The sequence below is a fragment of the Oxyura jamaicensis genome, chromosome 12 (genome assembly GCF_011077185.1).
Source record: "Oxyura jamaicensis isolate SHBP4307 breed ruddy duck chromosome 12, BPBGC_Ojam_1.0, whole genome shotgun sequence".
NCBI lineage: Eukaryota > Metazoa > Chordata > Aves > Anseriformes > Anatidae > Oxyura > Oxyura jamaicensis.
The window spans coordinates 8,510,813-8,538,131 of record NC_048904.1 but is presented as its reverse complement, the minus strand read 5'-3'; the positions used below and the strand labels follow the sequence as shown (position 1 = coordinate 8,538,131).

Sequence of the window (27,319 nt, the reverse complement as noted above, 5' to 3'; positions counted from 1 at the left end):
CAGGTTGGAAGGGACCTTAAAGATCATCTAACCTCAACCCCCCTGCCATAGGCAGGGACGCCACCCACTAGATCAGGTTGGCCAAAGCCCCATCCAGCCTGGCCTTGACACCCCCAGGGATGGGGCAGCCACAGCTTCTCTGGGCAGCCTGTGCCCATGCCTCACTGCTCCTACAGAATTTCCTCCTAATGTCTAGTATAAATCTATCCTATTTTAGTTTCAAACCATTCCCCCTTGTCCTATCGTTACCTACCCTAGCAGAGTCCATCTCCATCCTTTTTATAAGACCCCTTTAAGGACTGAAAGGCCACAATGAGGTCTCCCTCACTGAGGGAGCTTTCTCTTCTCCAGGCACAACCCCCAAGTCCTTCTCTGCAGGGCTGCTCTCAGCGAGTTCTTCTCCCAGTCTGTCCTCATGTGTGGGATTGCCCCGACCCAGGCACAGCACCCTGCACCATGCAGGTCAGCATCCTGCGAGACGCCACCACCTGCTTCCAGGCACACTTCCAGAAGTCCCCCAGCCTGCAGGGCAAATACTGCCAGCAGTTACATTCCGAATCCTGGCCTCGTCAGCCTAAGCCCAGCTGGCACAGTCAAAGAAGCAACTGCAAGGTAGGAGCGAGCCAGTTACAGGTCTGATTCTGCAACTATTGCACATTGTTAGCACATCCTTGAGGTTACAGTGGCTAATGCTACCTGTCCCAAATCTCAGCAGCTGAATGCTAAGTGTGATTTGGCCGTGATCCCAGTGCTGCGGGGCGGCAGTGTGTAAATAGCCTACTGTGCTCACCAGGGACTGGATGGACCATGCTGAGACTTGCAAGCAGCTGCCAGGCAAAAAAGGCAGAGAAGGGCTGTGACATGACCCTCCACAGGCAGCACAAACAGCTGAAGCTTCAGACACTTAACTAAAAGCATATCAAAACATCTGTGGAAGAGGCAATAGGCTGGAGAAACTTGATAAAGTCTCTCTCAGAATCTCATCATCATCTCAGCTGTGAGAGAGAAGCCTTCTCTCACTGGGTGTTTGTCCCTCTGGATGCAACCCCGAGTAAGAAAAAAAAAAAAAAAGAAAGTTTTTTTAATAAACTTAAATACGGCTTTTGAAAACTTGCCCAGACAAACAAAACGTTAATGCAAGTTTTGGCGTGGTCCTCAGTGCTTGGGAAATAACTCCTCCTCCTCAATAACAAGCAGTAGCAGCGCTATTATTCCAGTCACCGCAGGCACAAGCATCTCCTTCAGTGTGTCCCAAGCTACCCTTCAGCACACCCAGTGCCCCTTTATCTCTCAAGCAGGGAGGGAAGGGTGTGCAAGAGGTCCACAAAACCAACAATATGTTGGTGCTTCCTCAGCAACACAAACCGTGAGGAAGCATGAGAACAGACTAACGGCTGGAAGCTGCTCTAAGGAAAGAGCCAGCTGTTCTACGCCTCAGGACAAGAGAATAGTACCAGCTTCAAGGGCAGTAAGGAAGAATAGGTGCTAAGCACACCTTTCCAGCTGTAAGAACAATGAAGCAAGAGAACAACTTGTGTGCAAAAATCCCGATCATCATTAGAAGCCTTTTAGATCAGGCTGGGCAAACCTGACTTAAGTGCTGACTTAAGCCAAGTTGATCCTTTTGGACAAGGAATTATGGTAGATAACTGTCAAGCTCTCTTCCAAGCCATTCTGGAATACGGCCCTGTGTCACAGATCTGGGTGCCTGCCAGTAACCCACACACCCTCAGTCACCAGGGTCCCCAGAGACTGATTTCCTGTGCTGCCTTGGCTGCGTCACTCTGTGCCCACCAGTTCCTCACCGGGGAAGGTGGGAGCCCCATCCCTGCTATGTCTTCTCTCAAGTGGGAGCACGGCAGGGATAAATGTTTCGTAGGCTCAAAGGTCCTCAGAAAGTCCCTTTCATTCTGAGTGGAAGCCTGAAAACACAGGTGGTACTTGCACTTCAGGGTACTTGGAAATTACACTGGAACGAAAACATGGATTGTCCAAAAACGTGGATTAATGTAGCCCTAAGGGGGCCACGTCACAGCCACGAGGTCGCCCCCCAGCTTCCTCACAGCTGCCCCACGCTGAAGCACAGGGAGGTTAAAGCCCCGCTTTGCAGCTGCACCTACAGAGAAGCTCTCTGCTGACCCAGGCTCTCACTGGGGGCTGCCCATTGCCACGCTGCCAACAGACACTGTGCTGGGGAAGCTGGTGGTGGCAAGACTGCTCTCCATCCATCACGGCCACAGCTCGGCTGGGACCACAGCACCATCTGCAGGGCTCTGCCAAACACCAAGCTGCTACCTACTCCTCCTCAGGGAAGGCCAGTGGGATCCTCCCTAGCAGATGCTTGGCAATGGTTATGCTCCAGAAATACACACCTGAGCACACACAACCACACTCTTCGAGGTCCTGCAGGAAAACAAAGTCCCTCTGAAAGCACCACTTGAGAAACAACTCGCTTGCTTGATCCAGTTCCAAAGACCCACTAAGGTCCCAGAAAATTAAACGCATTTTGATGCTGGATTATGTAAAATGTCGACAGAAGTGTGAGCCTTGGGTAGCTTCAGGGAGCAACCGCACCGCTGCAGAGCGCTCACGGGCACAGGGCCCTGCTGGCAGCAACAGAGCCCCGCGCTCACAGCCAGACATGACACGGACACGGTCAGTGCAAGGGCACTGGGAGCCCTGTGGTTTCTTAAAACTACCACATCCAGAGCGCTTTGCAGAGCTTCTGTACCAAAATGAGCCCGGGCCAATGTGCGTAAAGCCCTGAAGAACACACTGTACTACACCAGCACATTCCCTCGGATATGAGCCTGACAAATCCCGCCTCTTGGGAGGAAGAACAATTTTTCTCCATTCTTGCCTTTATGAGGAGGTCTGCAGCACCATGTGATTTCCCTAGACATGTAACCACTAAGCAGTACAAACCCACAGAAATGCAAGCGTTTTTATTATTGTTTTAACTATAAATACAGGAATTTAACACTTGTCCTACTGGACTAGACCAAGAGTCCATCTCAGGCAAAGCGTCCTGCTCTGTGCTCTGACAAGTGACTGCTTCTGAGAAAAGGCAGGCTGCTTTCTGCAGCTCAGCCACCAGCTCGCAGAGGGGCACCTAACTCTGGCCTGCTGCAGGGAATGCACCAGGATGCCATTTGATGCTCTCATAAGCCAGTACATTATCCAGCTTTTAAAGCGCCCTGCAGAAGCGCCCTGTGCTTCTTTGCTCTGTTTTTCATAAAGAAACAATACCAATGTTAAGATTAAATCAGGGCACACCGTTTTAAATATCAAAAGTAAAGACCTAAGTCCAACAAACTGGGCTAAAAATAAGACTAACCCATTATTGTTAGTATTTATGAAAAAACACAATACCTCTTTGACTACAATTTGTACTCACTGCTGCCAGAACTCAACTGTGCTGAACTTTTATTTCCAAACCTAGGATCAAGTGCACGTTAACTGAACCTTTTCTTTTCTCCCCTTTCCTCCATCTCCTCTACTACGGTTCCCCAGGGCAGGTAGTGCAGTCCAGCGAGGGCTTACAACTTCTGGAGTGCACAGTGTTACAGGCAAACTCCTGGGGTGAGCAGAGTGGTGTGGAGGATAAGCGCAGTGCTGAGTGGTGGGATGGGGTGAAAGGGCAGTCTGTGAGCTCAACGGTGAAAACCCGGAGGGCAAGGAGAGGATCTAAGTAGAAACCCAGGCACTGGTACATCGGAAAGATGTACCTGTGAAAAAGCAGGGTGAAGGCTCCAACATTCTAAAGTGAATGAAAGAATGGAGAGAGTGAGTGCAACAGAGGTAGAAGGGAAAGGGACTTGCAAAGCCCTCTGAATCTGCTGCCACCTTCCAAACAGATGCCAAGTTTGTTGATGCAGCACCTACCCTTTCTGGCTGTGCACTCCCAGTTCAGCATGCACAGATGGCCTGATAGCACATCCCTGGCAAACCCAGACTGCAAAAGTCACTGTCTGGGCATTTATATTCCCTACCACATGCTCACCTCCACTGGCCCAGCAAGTGCTTCCTTTCAGACTGATCCAGGTCTTTTCATTTAGTTTCTTTCCTTCTTTCTCTGGCTAGCTATGGTCAAGAAGGGAACTTGCAACACTAGAAACAATAGCAACAGGCAGCAGCTTGGATTTAATCCTTTCAGCATTTATAATGTCATGATCTTGACTGTTCATTTCAGGGACTTCTCTCAGTGTTGTTGCAGGCAGCCCTTCTCTGAGTCATTCTTCCCAGACAAAGAAACAAACCTCAGTTATTCCCATGGCTGTCAAGAGACTGGGTCCTACTCCAAACTTAGCCTGTTGTCAGATTTTGTAAGTCTTCTCACCTCACTTTTTTTTTTTGACTTCATCACTGAAACTGGAGTAGTGATTCTGGCCTTCTCTGTAGTCCCACATTTAAAAACGTTACATGGAATTTAAGCTTCACTATCAGAAGCAATATGCAGATCCCAGATGTTTATTCAGACCCACTAGCACGTTTGAAAGCATGATTGCACAGCATTTCTTGTAAGACTAAGTTTAACGTACATACAGCACTATCTCTAATACAATGGTTTGGTTCTTTCTGGCAGCACCCACGAAGTGTCAGGTGCTGTAGATCCAGATGGTTTTAGTCAACACCAACGGAGCTCCTTCCTCTAGAGCCAGTGACCCATGCAGCCAGAGTGAAAACATGTATGACAGGAAGAGATGCTTTATCAGCTGTGGCCCACAACCGTCCAAATACAAGGCTTTCCCCTTCTACTCCAAATAAGCACATTCCAAAGGAGAGGGCAGACTGATCCATAGATTCCTGCTTAATCTCTTCACCACATCCATCACAACCCAGGCATGATCTGAGCTGCAGAACTTTGTCTCTCCTAGGCAGTCACGGTGTAATGTGTGCACTGATACTTCAAATGACATGCCACTCAGCAGGACTCAGAAATGAAAGCTGCTTTGCTGTTGGAAAGCTACTCCAGAGCATCAGGAACCTGAAAGAGACCTGAATTTCAAACCTGCAGGTTAGTCACGTCCCATTATACCTGCAAATTCACGAGCCACTAAAGCCAGAGTTGGACCGATCAACCAATCTGGTCATATTCTTTCAAAGTTTACCCCAAGGTTAAATAAGGAAAAAAAACCCTTGAAGGTTAAGTGGGTGATCTGACATGTTGAGAAACTGTATTTTTAATGTATTTCTTTGAAATTTGCAACGAAATATCTGGAGCTGTCAACTCCTCCATGTTAGTCCTGAGATTAGCAAGTCATTAAAGCAGAGTAAATTGAAGAGTCACATGTAGATCCCTGAAGAAGATGAAACACTTTTAAATGCTCTGTTGAACCTCTGAAGTGCAAGATGAAGTCTGTATTAGGAAATGAAGGGTCTGTCACTGCATGGAGAGATCAATGCACTGGAAAATGAAGTGAAGATTCCTTTTGCCATGCAGTTTTCAACAAGCCATTCAGCAGGGCTCATCAGCAAAAAGCACACTGCGAGGAATGTCATTTCCAGCACTGTTGTCATCTGCTTTGTTTTTGGATGTGCAGGAACCTAGGCCTGTGAGGAAAAGTACGAGCAGAACTTTAAGTCTTGCTAGGGAGAATATGGTTACAATTCCATCATATGGAAGCAGCAGTTTTCCAATGGTGGTAAATACACCAGAGCCAGTCACCTTATCAGAAATGTTTACCTGTGTCAGAATTTCTGACTCAGACACTTGCCAGGTTATCTCAGGACATAAAGTTGAGATACTTGGAGCCCACCCTCTTTAATATCTTTATTGATGACTTGGATGACTGAATTGGGTGCACCCTCAGTAAGCTTGCAGATAACACCAAGCTGGGGGAAGTGTCGATCTGCCAGAGGGTAGGAAGGCCCTGCAGAGGGACCTAGACAGGATGGGTCGATGGGCAGAGGCCAAGGGATGAAGTTCAAAAAGGCCAACTGCTGGGTCCTGCACTTTGGCCACAACAACCCCATGCAGTGTTACAGGCAGGGGGCAGAGTGGCTGGGAAGCTGTGCAGAGGAAAAGGATCTGGGGGTGATGGTTGATGCTCACCTGGACCTGAGCCAGCAGTGTGCCCAGGTGGCCAAGAAGGCCAACGGCATCCTGGCTTGTGTCAGGAACAGTGCGGCCAGCAGGGCCAGGGAGGTGATCGTCCCCCTGTGCTCTGCTCTGGTGAGGCCACCCCTCGAGTGCTGTGTTCAGCTTTGGGCCCCTCACTACAAGAAGGACATCTTCTCACAGATAACCAGTGATAGGACTAGAGGGAATGACCTCAAGTTGTGCCAGGGGAGGTTCAGGTTAGAAATGAGGAGACATTTCTTCTGAGAAAGAGCAGTCAGGCATTGGAACGGGTTGCTCAAGGAGGTGGTGGAGTCACTGTCTCGGGGGGTGTTTAAGGAAAGGTTGGATGTGGTGCCTGGGGACATGGTTTAGTGGGTGACACTGGTGGTAGGGGGATGGTTGGACCAGATGATCTTGGAGGTCTTTTCCAACCTTAATGATTCTGTGATTTTATTAAAGGCTGGCTTCAACTGCTTTCTCTTGCTGTGTTCCACTCAACATATCAGGGTAGATATCCAATCTACACAGGACACAGACCAACACTTGAATCAAAACTTTGAAGGTAAAACAAACTCACTTGCCACATAAGTCCTTGTGAACAGCACGAAGGGTGAGTAGTAAGTCTGGGTGTGCCTGTAGCCAGTTCTCCACCATATCTGGGTGTCTGGGATCAACTTCCAGAAACACGCTTCTGAAAGGACACACGTAGGAGTAGAAAGTGGGGAGATGCACATATTTAGGTTGCTAATATGATAAAAATTAAGGTCTTCTTTCCTGGAAGACTCCTATGAGTGCAGGAAATGAGAAGGTCAAAACACTGCAAACCAACAATCTTAAAACAGATTGAAGCGGTCCATAGAAGGTGCAGATTCCAACTGCCTCCTTCAGGGGAACAAAATGTTGATCTTAAGGGAAACTCATGGTACTCCTCTATGTGAGCAGTTAAACCCTGGTACTAAGACCTAAGGATCCCTTCTGAACCCCATGTGGGAATACCACCAGCTGTCTGTCTGAGGTCCACAAAGATTTAAAGCGGAGCAGGCTGCTGAGGAAGAGCCAGAATGAAGTTTTATGATACAAATGCGTGAATACTCAATACTGGACTGGCACCTCGTTGTATAAATGGGGTGACATTAGGTCCCTGCGGTGAGAGTCGAAACACAAGTCAGTATACACATTTTAGCCATAGTATTTCCACAGATCAATTATGAAAACACCACCAGGATTCAGGCCATACAGCCCTACGCACAGGACAGTACAAAGGAGAGTGCAACAGGAACAAGGGAACTTGTCAGACAGCCTCAGGTAACGCACCAGGACATGGCTTCACATTGGAGGGCTATTTCCACTTCTGCTGCAGCTGGGCTTTGTGACACTGCCATTTACGAGTCTCTGCTCCCACATCAAGGCAGAATCAGCCTAGCTTACAGGCCTGTGGAAATGGGTTCCAGCCTCTGACAGTGCAGCAGGATACAAGTTTAACAGGCAAAGTACAGAGGCCAAGCCCTAACCAGACACTCTCCTGGGAATTCCTGAAATGTCCCACACTGAATACTCCCTATAAATTCACCAAACTAATTACCAGCTGGGTGTGGTTCTCATTCCTGACCTTAAAAAGCTTGCACCCCTCGAAAAGGAGCTCCACTTTATAAAACAAGTAAAAAGGAAGTAGAAAAAAAAATCTAACAACCAACCCCACAGGAAATGGGGTTCCCGTCTGTTGCTGGGAAACCCTGGGGAGCATCTTCTGCTCTTGTGGTCATAAAAACCATAAGCAATGAATTATTTTCAGTATGCCTCTCAATAGTCCTGTTCCTCTTCTCAAAACAGCAGATTTTCAGTGTCCTCTCCTATGCTAACCAAAAGATGAGGAATTTTCAACAGGATATGGGAATGTGCCGACACAAGACATTTGGGTATCAGGCTGTCCATGTTGAGGCATAAAATGGATCCCACATAACAAATAGAAACAACCAGTCTTAAGAATTCACAGTGAAGAAATCTAACATTTAAGAAGTTATCCCTGGCTGATTACCATCATTCTCCCAGGATATTCAGCATTGCATCCTGGCACAACATACAAGTTTCCCCTAAAGAATGGGTGTGGGGGAAATAGAGATCTACATCCATCCCCACAGAGCTCTGTATTGCTTCTCCCTCCATCAATTATTCTGCTTAAGCTAGCTTCCTTTTTTGTGCTCCTTCTTACTCCATTGCTCTCTTTCATGTTCCTTCTGTTAGTGCTTCAACCTTTAAAGATTCTCATTTCACTAATGACTATGAAACATCATCACTAGTCAAGGAAGGCCCGTATCCCTGTATTAACCAGGCTGATTTTGCTTATATATATATATATATATATTTAAATGCTAATTCTAGATGGCATTTTCACAACTATTTTCCCTCTGCATCTTCCTGTATGAAAGAAAAATGGTAGTTATAGAAATGGACAGAAAACATACAAGAAACTCAAAAAGAGAGCTGTACTTACCCAGAATCCTTCAGAAGAGAAGGAGCCAGAGCCAGAATTGTTTTGATAACTCTCATCCCATCAGCTCCTCCATCCAGTGCACCAAGGTCCTCATAGCTAGGGATTGGGAACAAGACAACATTATCAGCAATTCACGTGGCAGGAGCCATGCCATTGAGCCACTGCCTGACACCACAGAGAAAGGTGCAATACATCTGAACTCCAGCCTGGCTACAGCAAGTGAGAGCACTTCCACAGCTTTTAGGAGAAATACTGGGAGTAAGAAGGCTGCCACCTCTAGGCTGAGAAACTCCAAATTGAACACAAGCAGAATACATTCCTTGAGCTTTTTCTGAAAATTTTGAGTCAACTGCAGCCAGGGTTACACAGTTCCAACACGTGGTATGTTCTCTCTGTGCTAGCTGGACAGGGAAAGAGCGGGTTGTACAGTGATGGAGCACTTGCTTTATTTCAGCTGTGCCAATAGCCAGGTTGGACTGCCTTCTAACCTAGCAGAGCAAATTAGGATGCCGAGAACTTTGCCACTTTCAAGGACAGAATCTACTCCTGGGCACATTCTGCACAAGGGTGTGTATAGATAGGACTCTGTCCTGACATGCATGACAATCAATTTGGAGGAAGACCAGCACACACAAAGCAGTTTCACATTTCAGAAGAGCCTTTTCATGTTTGTGTGGGTTTGTTTGCTTAAAAGATGACTTGTGACAAGAATGGGCCACAGTATTTTCACCTATTTTTTTAATCACAAAAAGCTACCCAGAATAATTATACTTTCTTTCATACACACATCACTTATGAAACAATCTAGCATGAAAAATGTTCTAAAAGAGTTTTGGATTGGAAACTTAGTAATTTCAACATGTGTGCTTCTTCCATTTTTATAAATATTTAAAATACTTTGGTACTGGTTCAGACCTGTATGCACTATCAAAGTAATACTGTACTGTTGTATACTATATATAAACATACCTACTGTACTGTTGTATACTATATATAAACACACCTACAAGTAAGAATGATTACCAGAGGATCTCTGCATCCAGGGAAGCCATGTCTTCATGGAAAACATATGGGGGGTTACTGACTATGAAGTCCATGGGGCCCCAGAGTAGCAGCTGTTTGGCAGAACCTAGGAAAGAAAAAGAATCACAACCATCTCTCAACCACAGCAACCTTTCCTCTAAGCTCAATAGCAAAATCCTGTCCAGAAAACTGTCTTTCCAGACAGCTGCAAGTGTGTTTGGTTCTGCTTCTCCGGTAGAATTTTATCCCGTATCTTTTTGGGACAGCCTCGCCTGGTCACTCTCCCACCCTGAACATAAGAATGACACAAAGCTAAGAACAGACAAAGTTATCTTTTTTCTATCCACAGTCCTGCTTGGTGGAATATCTTACAGTACACAGGACCGGGATGCTCCGGAGAGATCTGTGCCCAACTAAATCTAAAGCAACAACTGGAACTTGATAGACCACGCAGACCTAAGTGAGAGCTTGGGCTAGCTGGCAGGATGTATATCCCTCCTCTTATCAAAGCTACACGACCTCTAATACGCAAAAGAGCTAAGCCCTCATCTGTATCAGCCTTCTAAAGGGTGGCCTTTCTGCTAACAAGGTTCAGCTTATGTTCGTGCTGCTGTCTGGACTGATATGTACCAGCTCTGGACCAGACACCACAACCCTGGGAGTGCTGCTCTGTCCTCAGGCCGGGCTCCCAGAACAGAGCCTACCCCTCAGAATCAACCTTTAGCTCAGAATCTACCGGCTCAGAATCAACCTTTAGACACCTAAAATCAGGAAAAATTAATCTTCTGATTAAGTCAGATTTCCCTCAGCTGATAATCTGGCCTGGAAATCTCTAATGGGAAAAGCTTCACGGGTACACTTCCTACTGACCTTTTCCTCTATTACTTCAACACCCTCCTCACCCGTATCCCAGTGGGGTGGCCCTCCGTTGTTTCTCATGCCCAATGCCCAACAGCAAAGTAAAAAGGGAGAGGGACAAAAAGTTACAACAGCAAAAAGAATTACTGTATGAAACATCGTGGTGGAGGATGTGGATCCTGTCCTGGAGCTGCAGCCTGTAGATAAAATTTCAGATGCAAAATAGAAAGATTAGAAAGCTCATCTATGTGGATTCATGAACAGCATATTTAATAAACAGACCACTGAATAATCACACCTTTTATCATATGCATGTATATCCTATCCCACTGAAAAACACAATTAAAAGCATCAAATACATAAATTTGATATTGTAAGGGAAGTCAACAGGCTCATGTTTGTCAGCCATTTTTTTTCCTTTTACAGTTAGGATCTTAACAGTGTTCTGTCCTCTGAGTGTATTTTTTTAGGCATCTTTATAGAGTCACGTTTCATCTCACATGAGTGTGTTGAGGTGACGAGATTTTATGGCATGCTGCACCAAGAAGCCAGCACACGCAGTGTAGCAGAATCCCTGTGCCAGACGTAGACCAGGAGAAAGGACTCCTGTATAGACTCATAGAATCATTTAGGTTAGAAAAAGTCCTCTAAGATCATCACGTTCACCCATTAACCTATCACTGCCACGTCTACCACTAAACCATGTCCTTGAGCACCACATCAACACGTCTCTGACATACCTCCAGGAATGTTGACTCAACCACTTCCCTAGGCAGCTTGTTCCAATGCCTCGCAACACTTTCAGTGAAGAAATTTCTCCTAATATCCAACCTAAACCTCCCCTGGCACAACCTGAGGCCATTCCCTATAGCCCATTCCCTATAGCCCTATCACTGGTTGCTTGGGAAAAGAGATGAACCCTCACCCCACTACAGCCTTCTTTGAGGTAGTTGCAGAGAGGGGAGCTGTCCCCTTTAGGGACATGCACAGACTGTTCAGTAAAATGTATTTAAAGCACAGCAGGGTTTTTCAGATGTGACTTTCTAACTCATGATCCATCTCATCCCTGCCACCTCTGTGCACATTAATCAGGAAATGTTTTTCTCAGTGCCTTTCGTCTGTAACCAGACCTCCCCGGGGTACTCACACCAGCAGAGTCCCCAAAGGTACAAGAACACACAAATACCTCTCCCTTTACCTGTGACTAGTAAGCAAAGTGGTTTGTTATTTTTAAGAAACATGTCTTTAAACACCTTGGTATTTCTTAGGGAAAAATCTTAGCCAAGATTCTGATCTCTCTTATTTACTGACTTGATCCCAAGTAGAACAGCCTGAGACAGCCAGGCTGCCATTGCGAGATACTCCAGGCTGGCTCAACCTGGCGTGATCCATTCCTACCTCCCAGCTCGCTCCAGATTATACTCCGTGCCAGAGGGAAGTATGCAGAGATCCCCCTAAACTTTTGGGATCCTAGGAAAAGCTCCCTCGATGCTCCTGGGGCAGTAAAGAGATGACAGTTTTGATTATACTAAATATTTTTTGATTATACTCAAAATATTATACTTAAATATTTTTTGATTATATTTCTTGAATATACTAAATATATTTTGATTATACTAAATATTTTGATTATATTGACAGTACTTGATTATAGCCTAATATTACAGGAGAGGGCACAGAAGCAGGGACCATGAGACAGCAAGGGAGGAACATAAGCCCTAATTCCTCAGCTTTATGAACCACCCATCACAATAGCTCTTCTCCCAAGCTTTGCCTCTGGCTTTTGAGAAGACATTTGAGCAACAACAGAGAAGGCACTTTGCAGAGCCAGAGAAACAAGGTTGGTCAAGAACTGCTGATGGAGAAAGACTCCAAGCCTCCTACAGGAGGTGCCATTCCCTGACCACCAACAGCACACTGGCAGACAGGACCTGCCCTGTCCCCTGCTGCAGCAGGTGCCTAGAGAAACCTCTGACAAAACTGGAGCTCTTCCCAGTATGCTCTTTGCTCCCAGGAGACTCACCACAATGGCAGATTTTTCTTTCCAGCTCTTTAGCGTAACATTCTAGGGCCTGCCCGATGGCGTTCATAGAGCATGCTGCAGGAAAGCCCTTATACTCAAATACTGTTTGCCTTTGCTGAGGGCCTGTGGTACTGCCTGGTCACCACACACAGGCATCAAGAAAAGGAGGGATTCCTGCACCTACCTGCAGTGTGCACAGATGGGGAATCTGGCACTGCTGTTGATTTGGCACAGCCTCACCTAGGCATCCTCCCCCCCAGGGAACACAGCTGTGATAAGGGAGCTCTTAAAAGAAGGCAAGAACCAAGCTGGCTTCGGTCAAGCAGTAACACAGCTTATCCTACTGGCTTCTCTCCCAGCAGCTACAGGGCACCACAGACAAGATCCCTTAATGAAAATATCCGTGGAGAAACATGAGGTTCTCTGGCAATGCATTCACACTCCCTATAGTCATTCTTGAGCCAACCAGCAAGGATAATATGACAATTTTTCCCACATGCCAGAGCACTACTCTACCAAGTAGGCAAAGATCTTGCTTGCTTTTATTATGTTTCTGTAAAACCGCAAGAGAACTTGGTTTGATACTCACACATCAGGAGGAAATCTCTGCTGCCTGTTCCCCATAGCTGGAATAGGAGGCACAGGCTACTGATGTGGTAAAAGTGCAGGAAGGGTTTGTGTTTCTACCCACCACTTCAGACTCACATAAGATCTGGGACCAGGTTGCAAGAAGTGGAGATGCCACTCAGTGCAGCCAGAAACAGGAGCAGCCTGTCTCTGTAACCGCTGTGCTGGCAGCAGCTTCGGAAGAAAGGGTATGTGGGCCCTGAGAACAGTAATGTCAGTTAATGAGCATCATTTTTACAACTCGCAGCTGTAAGAGACTCCAGAAGAGGTAGCAACAGGAATCCCTCCTAAGACTGTTCTAACTCATGCCCCGGGCCCAGAGGTTTCAGAGGATATGAATACATACAAGAGCTCTGTACCCTTCACAACATCTACAAAGACTTGGCTCCTAGACTCAAAATCATACTGAGATTTACCTCTGGTGCTCACCAGGCTCATGACAATCCAGAACAGCCTGGGTGGAGCAGAACCAGCTGAGGAAGCAGAGCTGCTAGGAAGGACAAGGTTTTCCTGAGAGCTGTTCTGCCTTCAGGCACAAGGACTCAGCAGCTCTGTCCTCAGCAAACCCCAGGCTGCAAGGAGGACACTGAGGGATACCAAACCAACACAAAGTGAGGTGTGAAAGCTTATATCCAGAGGAGCAATGAGAGGAACAAGCACGGCAGTAATGATGTAGGTAGCCAGACAGAGTAAGATTCGGGCTATACCTGTCCTTAACTTAATTAAGTGACATGCATTCTCACTACCTGCTGCCTAAGTTTACGAAGTCTATAGAAAAGAACAAGAGTAGTGACCACGAAATGCCTTGAAAACCCTTGGAAGACAGCATTCCGGCCACTGTCTATGCAAAGAGCATTCACAAGTGAAAGGAAAAGAAATCCTGGTAAACTTTTTTTTTTTTTTTTTTTTTTTCAAATTCTTACACACTTTGGGAGCTCAAACAATTAAAAATTCCCTAGTTTCTAGTGGTGATAAATACATTCAAACATTGATGACTCCTGGTCTTCCTCAAGCAATGATTTACAAAAAAATGGGTAATACGTGGGCTCGTACCTATGCACATTCTCCTTGGTGAGATCCACAGCAGCCTCCTCTTTATCCACAGCTATCACCCGGCTCTAGGACAGAAAGACAACAACAAACAAAAGCATTACAACATCAGGGTTCCTGAACAGACAAGCTCTGCCAGAAAAGACATGCGAGATAAAACCTGCCAATTGACTCTTCCCCCTCAGCTCCTAAAAGGAACAGCTCATGATGAATGCCTCTCAGGGCACCGATGGAAGCACAGTTCACTTCTAGTTAGGCAACTAACATGACAGAAGGCAATGTGCAACACTGCCAGCATTCTACCAAAACGGACAGGCTTCTGACCAAACCAACTCAGCTCACAAGAATGGAGTCACGCTGACTCACAGCTCTTGAGAGGTTCATGGCTCCTAAGCAGCCTGAGACTCAACGCTTCTGCAAGCCGAAGGCTGAGGTGGGCACAGGTTAAAAGAAGATCACATCCTAGGCTTCTCCACTCTAATGTGGACAGAATCTTTCCCAGCATTAACACAACAGCTTGGATAGAGGTTCTGGCATTTTCCATATGTTGGGCAAACACTTTTTGCCTACTTATACCACTGCAGTCCTTACAGTGCTTACACTACATTCACCACACGTATTGACTGCTTGTACTTGACAGCGTGTCAAGTATCTGGGAGTCCTCTGGTATAGCAACCTGGGATAGGGTGGTTACAGATATGTTTGACCTTCCATCCCACCTCAGGAAAAGTGCAGGCAAAGGCCTGACTTGTTTTTGCTTTGCTTTGTTTTTAAACATAGATGTGGCTAAGTATTTACACAGAGAAAGCATACTCAAAGAAATTACTTTGCATCTGGGATGACAGCGGTACGATCAACCATCATTCCTAGGGGGATTCATTTCACAGCCTGAGACCAGTACCCCCCCCCCACAAAGCCCTTAAGGTAAAGGACACACCTGAAACCATAAATGAAAAGCTGCTGGTGTTTTTCCTTGATACCCTAATGCCAAATTCTGCCTCAAGCACTGAATGAGATCACTCAGAATGTAAACTCAAGTTAGGTGTCAGTGTGGCTACTGTTCATTCTCTTCAGTCAAGGCTCTTGATGTCTCTGGGCACAGCAGTTTGTGTTGGCCAGCAGAGAAAGGACTATTATCAGTTACAGGGACAGACTGGCACAGTTGTTTAACCTGACAGGGAAGGAAAAGGGCATGAAGCACAGCTCAGGAAATCAGAGTAACTATACTTAGAAGTCATGAAGCCCAAGTATTAACCTTATCAGGTCGATGCGAAGAGGAACACAGGCATTGACCTCTCTAACACACCAAGCCTCACGCTCCTCTCTCTGAGAGGAAGAGCTGGCCACAGCGCTTCTTGCTCACGAGAAGGGACTTGCTGAAATCTGTGTGTGATGAGATCTTGGCTTCATTTCTCTTCTTTATATTTTTTTCCCATTTACCAACAGTATCTCACTAATCTTGTCTCATGTCATAACAATCATGGGCAAGAAGGGCTTTGGTCAGCCAGATCTCAGTTCCCTTCCCGCTCTTTCCATTCTGTCCAAAAGGTGGGGGTTGTTATCAGGGAACACAAGGCTTTTAAAAAGTGGTTTGGCAGTTGTGACAGTGTGACATCTGCTTGTCATATTGATCCTAACTACTGATACTTCCGTGGGAATGTCTCTCCTATATTCATTTGGTCTCTTCGGTCCCTTAGAGATGAGGTCTATTGATTAACAGCACGGTGATTTTAAAGATGACTGTCCCACACGTTTGACTAATAGAGTGTATGCTCATGCCTCAGTCAATCTTGTCCACAACCCAGGATATTAGTTTAAACCAACACCCACCACAGCTTCAAGATAAGGTGATTAATAATGAGCTGTGACAGCTGAAGAATGAGCACATTTGCTTCTCTCATTCCGACTACCTTTGCTACTCCTTCAGGGAGAGCAATTCCTGAATACCCTCCCTCTACCCAGCATGAACTTACAGAGTCTGATCGTCAAAGACCTTAGCTGCTAAAGCAGCAGCTAAGTCCCATCAAGTCAAATAGGTTTGTCTGGAAAGCCTCAATATAGTCTGGTGGAGTGGGACTGTCCTGTAATACAGACATCTCTTGTACCGTGGGCACTGAAAAAAGCTCACCTGAGGCAGTTTGCACAGGAGACTCAGAGCAATTGCTCCAGAGCCACAGCCGATCTCCAGGATAACAGGATGTGGGACAGCAACTGAGAAGCAGAGGCCTGAATTCTTCTCCTCATGTTTCCGAGATTCTTCCTCCAGAACTAAGGAGATGAGCTCCTACCAAAACAAAAGAAATCATATAAATATTTTTCTAAGCTGTTTTGATTCTCACCTTTGTGTTCTGAGAACTGAAGGAATTTAAATTCATTGGGTTTGGAGCCCAGTAAAATGCAGTATTTTGCTTATTTTTAAAACATAAATGACAGCAATGGAGCTGACACACAAGAAGTCATTTCAGCTCCATCTCCCCCACAGGGTGGTATGATTAGTAACCAAATCCTCAGGATGCAGTTTCCCAGGGATCCTCTGAGGTCTTCTAGCACTGGCAAAAACAATAACCAAACAGCTGGAGCACATTATCTTCTGTAACACCGTATTATTTACCCCCAAATTCTAGCCTTTAGCATTTGCATGCTACGCAACTTAAGAATTCTGAACTTTTAAATAATCTGGAGACAGCCATATGGCTCTGAACAACAACTAAACCAATAACCCAACCTGCAGATGAAAAGCAAAAGCAGTGAATTACTAAATGACCCAAATGTCCCTGCACGGCTTTCAGATTGTGGACTCCTACTGCGTTTTGTTGGAATAAAGTCACATGGAAAAGGCTTTCATCCATGCTTCTTGAGCCGTATACATCTCTGCTGCCTCTGCTTCCTCCCTCCCATCAATCTAGTTCTGAAATCCCTTGGCAATTTCATTTAAAATCCAACACAGCAGGAGAGGTCTTAAAGATACACAGTTCCAAGGTTTGTGAAAATGAGAGATTAGTTGCTACAGAACACACACATGCCTCCCTCAGACTGCAGCATGAGCTTCCCTTGCTATTCACCAGAGAAAAGCCTTATTAGACACCTTGCTTCAGCAGGTGCTCACAGCTCCCTGAGACCCCTGTTCTTTCCATGGCACAACTGTATAGAAACAAGGCCTTGCTGCCCAAGGCGCTCCCACAATGGCTGGGTTATTTCACTTGAGAGATCTGCTCTTGAATCTCTCCTGCAAATCTAGAAAGCTTAACAAAATTCACAAGAATTGGCTTGATTTTACCAACAGGTGCAAATGAAAGACATTACCAGGAAAATTACCGGTCTCCCACTCTCTACAAGACATTTTGCATGGTCTTGGCATAAGCAGGAATATCTAGAAGTAACGCAACCTGGCAGGCAGGTCAGGTTCTCTTTAGTAAAGTAACGGCCTTTTCCAGGAGCCTAAACCAGGCACGCTTACAGGTAAGGGCATAAACCCTTCCTTGGATACATCAACCACACTGGGGCACAAAGTAACAGATGGTTTGTGCAAAGCTGTGGAGTTTTTATGAAGGTGTTTGTTGCTCTTGGTCTTCCTTCATGCTAGGCTGATTTGCATCTGCAGGAAGTAGGAAGAGAGGCTGCAAGCAGGTGTAAAAATGAAGAGCTGGGTTAGAGGAGCTTCTGGGGAAACATGCCAGAGTCCCTGAGAGACATGGGCTGATTTGTCAGGTAGCATTTTAGTTGCACACAAGACGTGAATTGCTCTTCAATATAATAAAACACTGTGCCTCTTCACAGAAGCAAAGCTGGTGATACTTCAGGCCCGAATGAGGAAACAGGCCTCTTTCAGCGCCGGCCTGCCCTAAGCAAGCCAGGCAGCTTTCAGCTGCTTCGTTTTAGTAGAACCCTTTGCCTGTTGATTTCTCCAGCTGAAAGCACGTGCAGAAAGGAAAGATTTGGTTTATTTGAATGTGTAGACACTCCATATTTCTTCTGGTAACATTATTTCTTGTTTAGATCAACTTTTCTGAACCTTTGCTATTTTCAACTCGGCTGCCTTTGGCTTTGTTGCTTTTCCAGTAGCATGGCTCTGCAGTCATGCCAACTTTGGGGAGACACTGGCTCCTTGACCTTCTTCAGGCTCCTTTTCACAGCCGCAGCCTTCTGGGGCCTGCAACAGCTCCTTCAGCTGTTTGCACAGTTTTCTCTCAACTCTCCTGCAGTTGCTGAGCTGGAACAAGCCAGAACCACGCAGGTGTTTGCTCACCAGACACTCAAAACCTGCCTTTGTTCTTCTCCAGCCCATGCCCTCTGCCTCTGACAGCTCTCTGTGCTCCTCAGAAATGAGCGCAGCGCTCACTGGGCTCCTGCCCAAAAGCGAAGGAGAAGCAGCCCACAGGCTGAAGGACACTATTCTCCACCGCAAGGTTCAGTATGGAGACTGATTCTGGGGACTGATGCTGGCCTCAGGCAGGTACGAGGGGCTGCGCTGCAGTGCCCTGCCCTGGGTACCGTGCTGTTAGTGGCACGGCACTCGCAAGGGAGTTCTGTTAACAAAAATCACCTCCTCCCTGCTGCTGCTGCTCTGGGATTCCTTTCCTAGAGAACCGTGGAGGAAAACATTCTCACAGGCTCCCAGACAAGACTGTGGGAAGCCATTAGAGGACCACCAGTATTCAGATAACAACGTGGAAAAATAAACACCGCATCTACCCACTCGCGTGAAAGCGGCTTTTGCATTTCAAATGGATGACTCAGTTTGAAAATACGTCTGCAACAAAGACAGAGGGAGACTGCAACCACAACAGGTGCTGATGATTCCAAGACCACAGGAGAAGAACCACCCAAAAAATTCCACTCGGACATTAAATTGCTCTCTTAAATGCTGGCCATTTCTGGTCACATATAAATATTTCCAGGAAATCTCTGTGCTAGCTCAGAAGAACCATCCATCTCCAGGGCTGGTCACAGAGGGACACGAGTTACTGATTACAAACGTCCACATGCAGTTTCCTTAAAGTAGAACTACTGTCAGCATTTATTAACTTCATTAACGTTTATCACCAGCAATTTCAAGCTTGGAGTTATTAGAGAAGCTCTACTTTATATGCTCCACAGTGAAAGTATTGTGAGAGTGCTTGCCAAAGCTCTTGTTTAAGTACGACTGATCTCAGTTTTTGCCACAGGTATATTAAAAAAGAGACGCTGACATTACTTCAGCTTCATATCCTGCTTCCTGACTCCCTTGCCACATTGCCTTGGTTACTTCATGTACCTCTTTTGGAGGCAAAGGCTATTTCACTCATAATGAGCACGTTTATCGTAATAGTTCAAAATTAAAAGATAGCATTAAAAATAATGTGATGACCTAGAGAAACTAGTTCCTCTTCCCGATGTTAGTATCTGACTACAATCAGAGAGATCTAGAATTACAAAACTAAGTTCTTTTTGGAGGTAAATTTCACTGACAAGCAAAACAGAATGTATATCCTAACCAGCACATTAGGAAAAGAGAAATTACTGGTATAAAACTGACATTTAATTAAATTTGTATCTGTGTGTATTAAAAACAAGAATAAAACACAAAACAATGCACAGGAATAAGACATTTTATAATACTGCATTAACTGGCTGTGACGTTAGCTGTCCTTTCCTTCATTTACAACTTTCCCATGAAAACCAAACTTCCCCGACACCCGTAAAAGAACCGGGAAAGCCCAGCAGCCACAACGCAGAGTGGGCCCCGTAAGCCCACTGCCATGGCCATGAGTTTTCCTTTCCAGAAATCAGGAGTGACTGAGATATCCAAAGTTGTTTTGAAAGTGTTCTTCAGATAGTATTGTATTGGTATTTTTCCATCCTTTCTGAAGCAATCCAGTGAAAAATTGTGCTTCCCCAGTTCTCTGCAGATGTCACCGCTGCAAACTGGCAAATTACAGCACTTTGCAGAGCACAGCAGAACTGCTTTCAAACCTCCTCTTGGGAGATGAAGTGTTTGTGGCCATGCATTGCAGCCCTCATACACAGAGCACAAGACACTCCGTCAGATTGGCAGTCCCTGCCTCTGGAGAAGAATTGGACCAGCGCCACAGCTAGCAAAGAGGAACAGGGGCAGAAGGTGCTAGAAAGACATGCCAGTCCCAGACACTGAGAAACTGGGACAGCAGCAGATGTCCAACGGCTGTGTCTGTATTGTGTAGGACACCCTGCCTCATCTCAGACTGATGAGTTTCAGACAGCAAGCATCTGCTAACACAACGCCGTCAGTGCTTAAAGTTAATCCTCAGGTTAGCTACCAGCCCTAAAGATTAAGATGAAATTAAAGAAATTGTAATGGCAAATAAGAGAAAACATTTTGACAGCCTACATAATTAACCTTTGGAATATGTTGGGTAAATTCTCCACGTCACTCTAAACTGAAATGGCAGGCCTTTCAAAAGGGCTTGCTTTCAGACACAGTTTACAGGATTTGATACACCAGAGAGAAATGGCCTTTGCTACAGAAAAATGCTATTTTTGATAAAACAAAGGCTTGATGATTGAGGCTTTATAGTGTCTAACAGAAGAATGAGTTGGTTGCTGAGGTGCCTCATCCCTGAAACATGCTGAGCACTTGGGTACCTCTAACATTCATCTTCACAACTCCCATTTTGCAGAGCACAGCGACCATCCCGAATTCCCAAAGGAGAACTATGGCAGAGCGGAGCAGCGAAGCCTCATCTGCACCTTTGCCACTGACGCTGCTTCAGATGATGGAAGTGGGTCCCCCAGGCTCCAGACAGGAGCAGACAGATCTGCAGTTGGCACGTCCAGTGTGAGGGCAGCTCACCTGCTGCTTAAAAGCCCAAGTCAGAAGAATCAGAATCAGATTCCTACATCACCTAAACAATCGGTGCTTGGCTGCTCCTGAATTGCCTTTTTGTTCTTAATGTTGTAAATAAAGGCTGTAAAAATAATTAAAACACCAACAAAGAGCCATTCTGAGGAACAAGTATAAATTAAGGAATTATTTCAGAAACGTGACCTGATTTCACGTTTACCCGCCAGCTAAACGCTGGATAGGATGAACGTTCAACTGTGGGGTTACTAAAATCCAGATTGCTGCTTACAGTACGCATCATTACTGTCAGTAACAACACAGCCCACACTGCAAGTTTTGCTAACCAGTGCTACAGGTACTGGCAGAGCTACTTCAGCCCTGGAGCCTGGTGCATACGAACGAGGGTATAAGCATGATACGTGTGTTAGAGTGGGGAAATGGAAGATTTTGAAGATCTCCTTCCCCAGTCTGTGCAATAAGCTCCTTCCTCAACTAGCTAGCTTTGGAAGGATTGAAGGGACTGAATGCCAGCCAGACAAAACCAAAGAAATGAAAATCCTCTTTTTACTAGCAATCGCATGAAGGTAGAAGGGAAGGAATGAACTGAACGTGGTTGGGACAGCCCCCAAAAGCCTCAGAATACTGGCACCTGCTTTCAGGGGCAGACTGCACATCTCATTCATAGATGGCTGCATGCAGGTGCTCAAGTAGCAGAGAGGAAAAGCCAGAAGTCACGAGGAAAGGTGAGCTCAGGAGCCACTGCTTTTCCTTGCAGCGAAGCTTAGCCATAGCTAGAACTGCCCCACAGCTGTCCTCTCCCCCACAGCTTGCAGGGCTGCCTCATACCTTCCCAGGGTACACCAGCAAGTCTCGGTGTGCTCCAGGGACCTTTTGTCATCTGCTACAGGTAGACATCAAGGCAGCCTGAGCAGCAGGCTAGGCTCAGGAACGGGGCCAGCTCACAGCTCTGTAGTGACTGGTGTGAATAAATCCCAATCTGCATGCTGCAAATTTCCTCATACGGCAAAAAGAACTTCCTCTTCTCCCCCATTTTATAGGATTTTACACAAATATTCAGGACATCATGAACACCAGCTACCTTCAAAACTGTGCATTCACAGGGGTGGTAAGCTAGGTGCAAAGCAAAATATCTGGAAGGGTTTTTACATTGCACTGAGCTGGAGGTGATGCAGACATTAAATAATTTGTTTTTCATGGACATAAATACTGTTGCTTAGCACTAACAGAGTGGGGACAAAGTGGCAGATATTTAGGCCTTCTGAACCTTTCCCAGAAGGGTATTTAAAAATCTAGGGGGGGGGGGGGGGGGGGGGGGGCCGGGGCAAGGCAGGGCATCCTTGTGAGTAAGAGGGCATTTCTGTTCCTGAAGAGCAGAAGAGGAGCTTGCAAAGACTAGAAGAGACCCATTACCTGCAGTTCCATTCAGGGGACACAAATATTTGCTTCCCATACTACTTGATTTCCAGCCCTCAGAGATTCTCAAGCTTTTGTTTCCCAGCCAAGCCACTCAGCCTGCTCTCACCTTGCTATTCCAGGAAGCCTTGCTTCACTGCCAGATTTGCCCTAAGTTCACACTGTCATTTATTTGTTGTCTCCCCCCCCCCCCCCCCCCTCCATTTTCTCTGATGGGTGAAATAAATGCAAAACTTTGCAAACACCTCCAGCTTCCCGTGAGCCTCTGCCTCACCCCTCCACCCACAGCTCCCATTCCTGCCCACCCCCCCAGCACACACTCCTGTTCTGACAGGTTCTTGGTATTGCCTCCCCCTCCCTGCAGCCAGGTCTCTAGCTCGCTGTATTTCTTGGAACCGCAGCTGCACAAAGACAGCGTGAGGACAGCGTCTGCCAGCACCCAAACCACAAGCTCCACAGCTGCACAGCTCCAACCAGCAGACAGCACAGGGTCAGGCAGCTTTCAGCACCGAGACAGTCAGGAGGAAACAGCAGAGATTCTCACTGCACAGCAGCGGCTACAGAGCTGCGTGGAGGTCCCGAGGCGAGGCAATCACGTGCTGCGGTCCAGCTTCAGCGAATGAGACACCCGATGTTTCTGTGATTAGAAGCACAGGGCTAACAGAAGCAAGAGGATGGCAGGGAGGGGAAAAGGCAAGGATGGAGCTCACAAATTCACACTGTGTTCCCTCCCAGCACCCCTTTTTCCTCCCCTGCATGCTCTGGGGAAAGCAGGGAAGACAAGGTCCTGTGGGTAGGAGCCTGGGTGGGGTGAGAGGCTCTGACTTGCAAGGTTAACAGAGGGGACAAGGAAAGAAAGAGACCCATGAAAACCTGGGTAACCTTCTCTCTGCTCTCGCACACTTCCTGGGAATGTTTTCCTTATTTGTGTGCTTTCCAGAAACTTCTGTTCTCAGAATTCAGGACTTTCCATAGAGCCTGATCTGATATTAACCAAATCACCCCTCCCCTCCTGTTTGTCCACTTGGCTGCCAACCAGCACATGACAAAACACCAGGAAGCCAAGCTGAAAACGTACCTCCATGGCAATGGCCACAGGAGATCGCTGCCACACACCCTCTTTCCAAAACCAGGCCACCAAGCCAGCCCAGGGAGTCAGGGGCAGGCTTGCGGCTACAGCATGCATGTCCTGGGCTCTTCTGCCTGGCACTGCAGCAGTAAAAATAAAACAAGGCACAACGCCTGTCAAACTCCCCTCGGGGCGTTGCAGAACTCTGCTGAGACAGGTACGTGGATAGGAAGTGAGACACTGGAGTAACTCATGAAGAAGGCATTGATCCTGAAAGAAAAGGTGGCTTTAGGCAGAAGCGATGGCAAACAGCTAAATCTCATACCGAGGAAGGGGGCTGGCTTCTGCCACACAACAGAAAAAGCTCCTGATGTGCCAGGGCACAGGCCAAGCCTGTTGGAGGAGAGGCTGGGACAGCACCCAGAAACGAGTTCACCAAAAGGCACCACCCTCTGCGATCCATTTGTGCTAGCACCCAACAGAAATTGCTGCAGCTGCCACGTCTAAACTCAGCCATGCCCCACAGGGGCAAGGAGAGGGTCAGGGGCGCTGCCAAACGCTGCTCCTCACGCCTCCACCACAAGCCTCTCTAACCAGGCGCAGCCCTGCAGAACTGAGATGTTTTCTTTCCCTGCAGCTACTGGCATTGACTGCCGACAGACACAGCATCTGGACAGATGCTCAGGTCCAGCTTGCTGTCCCTAGCTTTGAAATCCCATTTATGTGGGTGTCAGAAAGGCACAGCATGGGCTAGGGGGGGAGCCAAACAGATTTTTTTCCTTGTCCATGTGGGAAATCTCTAGTCCCAGCCATCCTGTTCCAGCCATTGCAGAGTTTGTTTTTCCAGTTCTAGTCCTAGATCTTGCTCTAACCACTGATGAGCTACTCAGCTGAAACCCTCGGGAACTGAGGCCCTTTTCAATCAGAACAGGTAGATCAGAAAGCTGACGACTTTGAGGAGTGCTTTCAGGGCAATAAAGGCCTTACCAGCACACATCTGCGAGAACGTGGTAGGAAGGCCTACGTAAGTCAACCCGAGGAACAGGTTTGTGCGCAAGTTAGAGGGGGAAAGAAAAAAAAAAAGCTGTTGCTTTTCCCTATGGATTTTAGCATTATATTTACATTTCTGAGTCCGTTGTGGATCTCACTAGCTTAGAAGCAATACTCTGCACTGTCACAGCCTTTTTTTCTTGCATAGGAACCCAGGAGAAACTACTGCCACAGTCCTTCTTGGCCAGTTAAGCCAGGAACAACTGTTTCCTTCTACACTTCTGTTTGAAAAGAAATCTGCCATGGCAAAAAATCCTGTCCTGATTTTAAAGAAGCCAGCAAGAGAGGTACCAGCTATGCTGTCTTAGGAGTTAATCACACCCTCTGTTAATGACATACATCTTTTCTTCTCTTGGCATTTATGGTGCTTCTTATACACTTGTCTGTGAAACTGATGAGACTTCAGCTAGCAAATTTCTGCTCTTTGCCAAGTAATTAACCCTTGAGCTTGTCTTTGATGAGCTAAACAGTCTTTCACAAGGCAGATTTGTTTCAGTTGCCAATCCACCTTCAGTTTCTTCTCCTGACCTAGTTAATCCATTTCTTTCTCAACCAGTCAGTAAGATAACTGGACATATTATTTCATCAACTATTCCTTTACTGCAGTTTACAGAGATATTTAACCCTGTTACCTGTACTTGGCAGTCCCCCAGTAACACCTGCGAGGATCACACTCGCCTGCTGGGCAGCCCACTGAAAACGGATGCTTATGGTGAGCCGTTCCCCAGCACCTCCCCACATCTTTCTCCACGCTCTTCTGCCAGATGAAGCCCCTCTGCCACAAGGCACAGGCTGCATTATTTCTCTCTTTGTATGTGAGCTGCTGTGATGATAGCTCAAAAGGCAGCTCTGATTACTTTACAACAATAACAGGCTGCCTCTGTAATTCCCGTTCCTCGGCCTCTGGGCCACGGTCCACTTTTTCAGAAAACATTGTTTTCCCTCAAACATACTGATAAAATATTACCTGTGGGCAAAATCTACTCTCCAGGAGGCCACAAGAGAAGTGCTACAACTTCAGCACATTTGTTTATAGCTATGTTTTGATAAGTGGCATTTAATTTTTGATCCATTAAATAATGCTCTATTGCATTTCTGTTTAATGCACCCTATAGGACTCCACTGATATTTCAGGAAAGGACCCTAAATCACGTATGAGGGCACTATCATCCTTTTCATTTCCCAAACTGGGAAGGCAGAGATACAGAGAGAAGTGGCTTTCCTTTGAAGAGAACACTGGTCAGAGGCAAAACCGTGAAAACAAAAAAAAACTCCCACCAGTCTCCTGACTCCTGATCCATGGCTGTACTCACAAGACCCTGCGACCTTTTGAACTTTCCGGAACAGAACCATCTGTGGCACTGAAATTAGGGAAATGAAAAGTGGTTCTGCATCAGAAGCTTCTTTTAGCACTGATTAAACCACTTGACGTGCGCACTGCTTTGACACGTAGGACTGGAGGAAGCCCCCCCTTGTGTATTTGCAGATACATGTCAGGAAGCAAAAATCCTCCCTTCTCTGTGTGCTTGACCTTCTTGAAAGGTTAATGATTATGCTGAGCTAGAAGTCAGGTTCAACTTCTTGAAAGGTTTCTCTGAGCAAACCTTTGCTTGAAGTGCTTCCACAGAACACCGCGGCACAACGACTGCCATTCAGCTGACGGAGGCAGGTAAACAGCAGAGGTTTCAGTGCGCTGAGCATGCTGGCATAGAAAGGAAACAACCTATCTTGAGAGGCAAGTTAAAAATTTAAAAATCACAGGTGGAAAAAGGATTAAGACATGGCAAGACTAAAAATTACAAGTGTTACGGGGAGCTTGAATGGTCATTGCACGTGTTACATAGTTCAAAGCTCTTCCCTGTTAAAAGAGCAGGCAGCGTCGGAAACAAAGAAAATACTTTTCGCATTTACAGTACAAAATTAGAAAGATTCACTGCCAAACGATGTCATGGAGGCTACAGAGACAGACAGACTCAAAAGAGGATTAAACAAATTAATGGAGGACAGACCCATTAGCGATTATGAAGCAGAATGGCCCCAAATCCAGCTTTGGCGTAGAACAGCCCTTCACTGCTGCCTCTCAAAAGAAGGGGGGATTCTTCTCTGCATGTTTCCCCCCCCCCCCTTATAATTTTGTTCCTACCATCTGCTACAACCCCCAGTAAGACACGGTATATTCAATTACACAGACCAGTATAATCTGACCCAGTAAGCCTTTTTCATGTTTTTAATGTGACCTTCCATGATCTCACAGGAGGCTGAAGCCACAGTCTATCTTGCATGACCAGCAAGAAAAGCATACATAATGGAACAGACTCGGCATTTCTGTCCCTAGGATGTGAACCAGGCTAAACACACCTCTTCACCCTGCAGTATGCTTTCCCCCTTCCCTTTGCAGGGCAGCACGCTGTTCTCACGGCAGCCACCACAACAAAACCAGGGTGGAAAAATCTGCGCAGTCTGAGCTCGTGCTGTGATCACAACGGGTCACGGAGGTGTCACCAGGGGACTCCCGGGTGGCCTGAGGGGCAGACGGGGCGGCAGGGCTGTGACAAGCCTCGCAGGCACAATGCGAGCTCTCCTCCCAGCAAATAAAACACCACAATGTTCAAGAACCTGACTCTACCCACACAGTAGCGGCAGGGGATAAAAGGAGACCATTTCTGTTTCCACTAAGTGAATAAGCTTTCATTTGCTTTAAAAAGCAACATCTGAGAGAGGAGGGGCTCAGGAGACACCAGAAGTCACCCTATAATAACGTACAGGACGTAGAACCAACAGGAATGCTGTGAGCCTGAGCCTGGAGTGCCCTCTAGGGGTAATACAGCAGG

The 27,319-nt window shown here is 46.4% G+C and overlaps 1 protein-coding gene across 1 annotated transcript in view; it reads right to left on the bottom strand.

The window, feature by feature from the left end:
• Positions 1-5,079: 5,079 nt before the first annotated feature.
• HEMK1 (HemK methyltransferase family member 1) overlaps positions 5,080-27,319 on the bottom strand; it is a 31,204-nt gene continuing 8,964 nt past the window's right edge. Inside the window, exons 5-11 of the mRNA XM_035338048.1 lie at positions 16,265-16,420; positions 14,140-14,204; positions 10,584-10,633; positions 9,579-9,684; positions 8,556-8,651; positions 6,642-6,755; positions 5,080-5,553 (exon numbers count right to left, since the gene is read on the bottom strand). Coding sequence (XP_035193939.1) covers positions 5,517-5,553; positions 6,642-6,755; positions 8,556-8,651; positions 9,579-9,684; positions 10,584-10,633; positions 14,140-14,204; positions 16,265-16,420 — 624 coding nt within the window. The 3' untranslated portion in view covers positions 5,080-5,516. The remainder of the gene's footprint in view (positions 5,554-6,641; positions 6,756-8,555; positions 8,652-9,578; positions 9,685-10,583; positions 10,634-14,139; positions 14,205-16,264; positions 16,421-27,319) is intronic.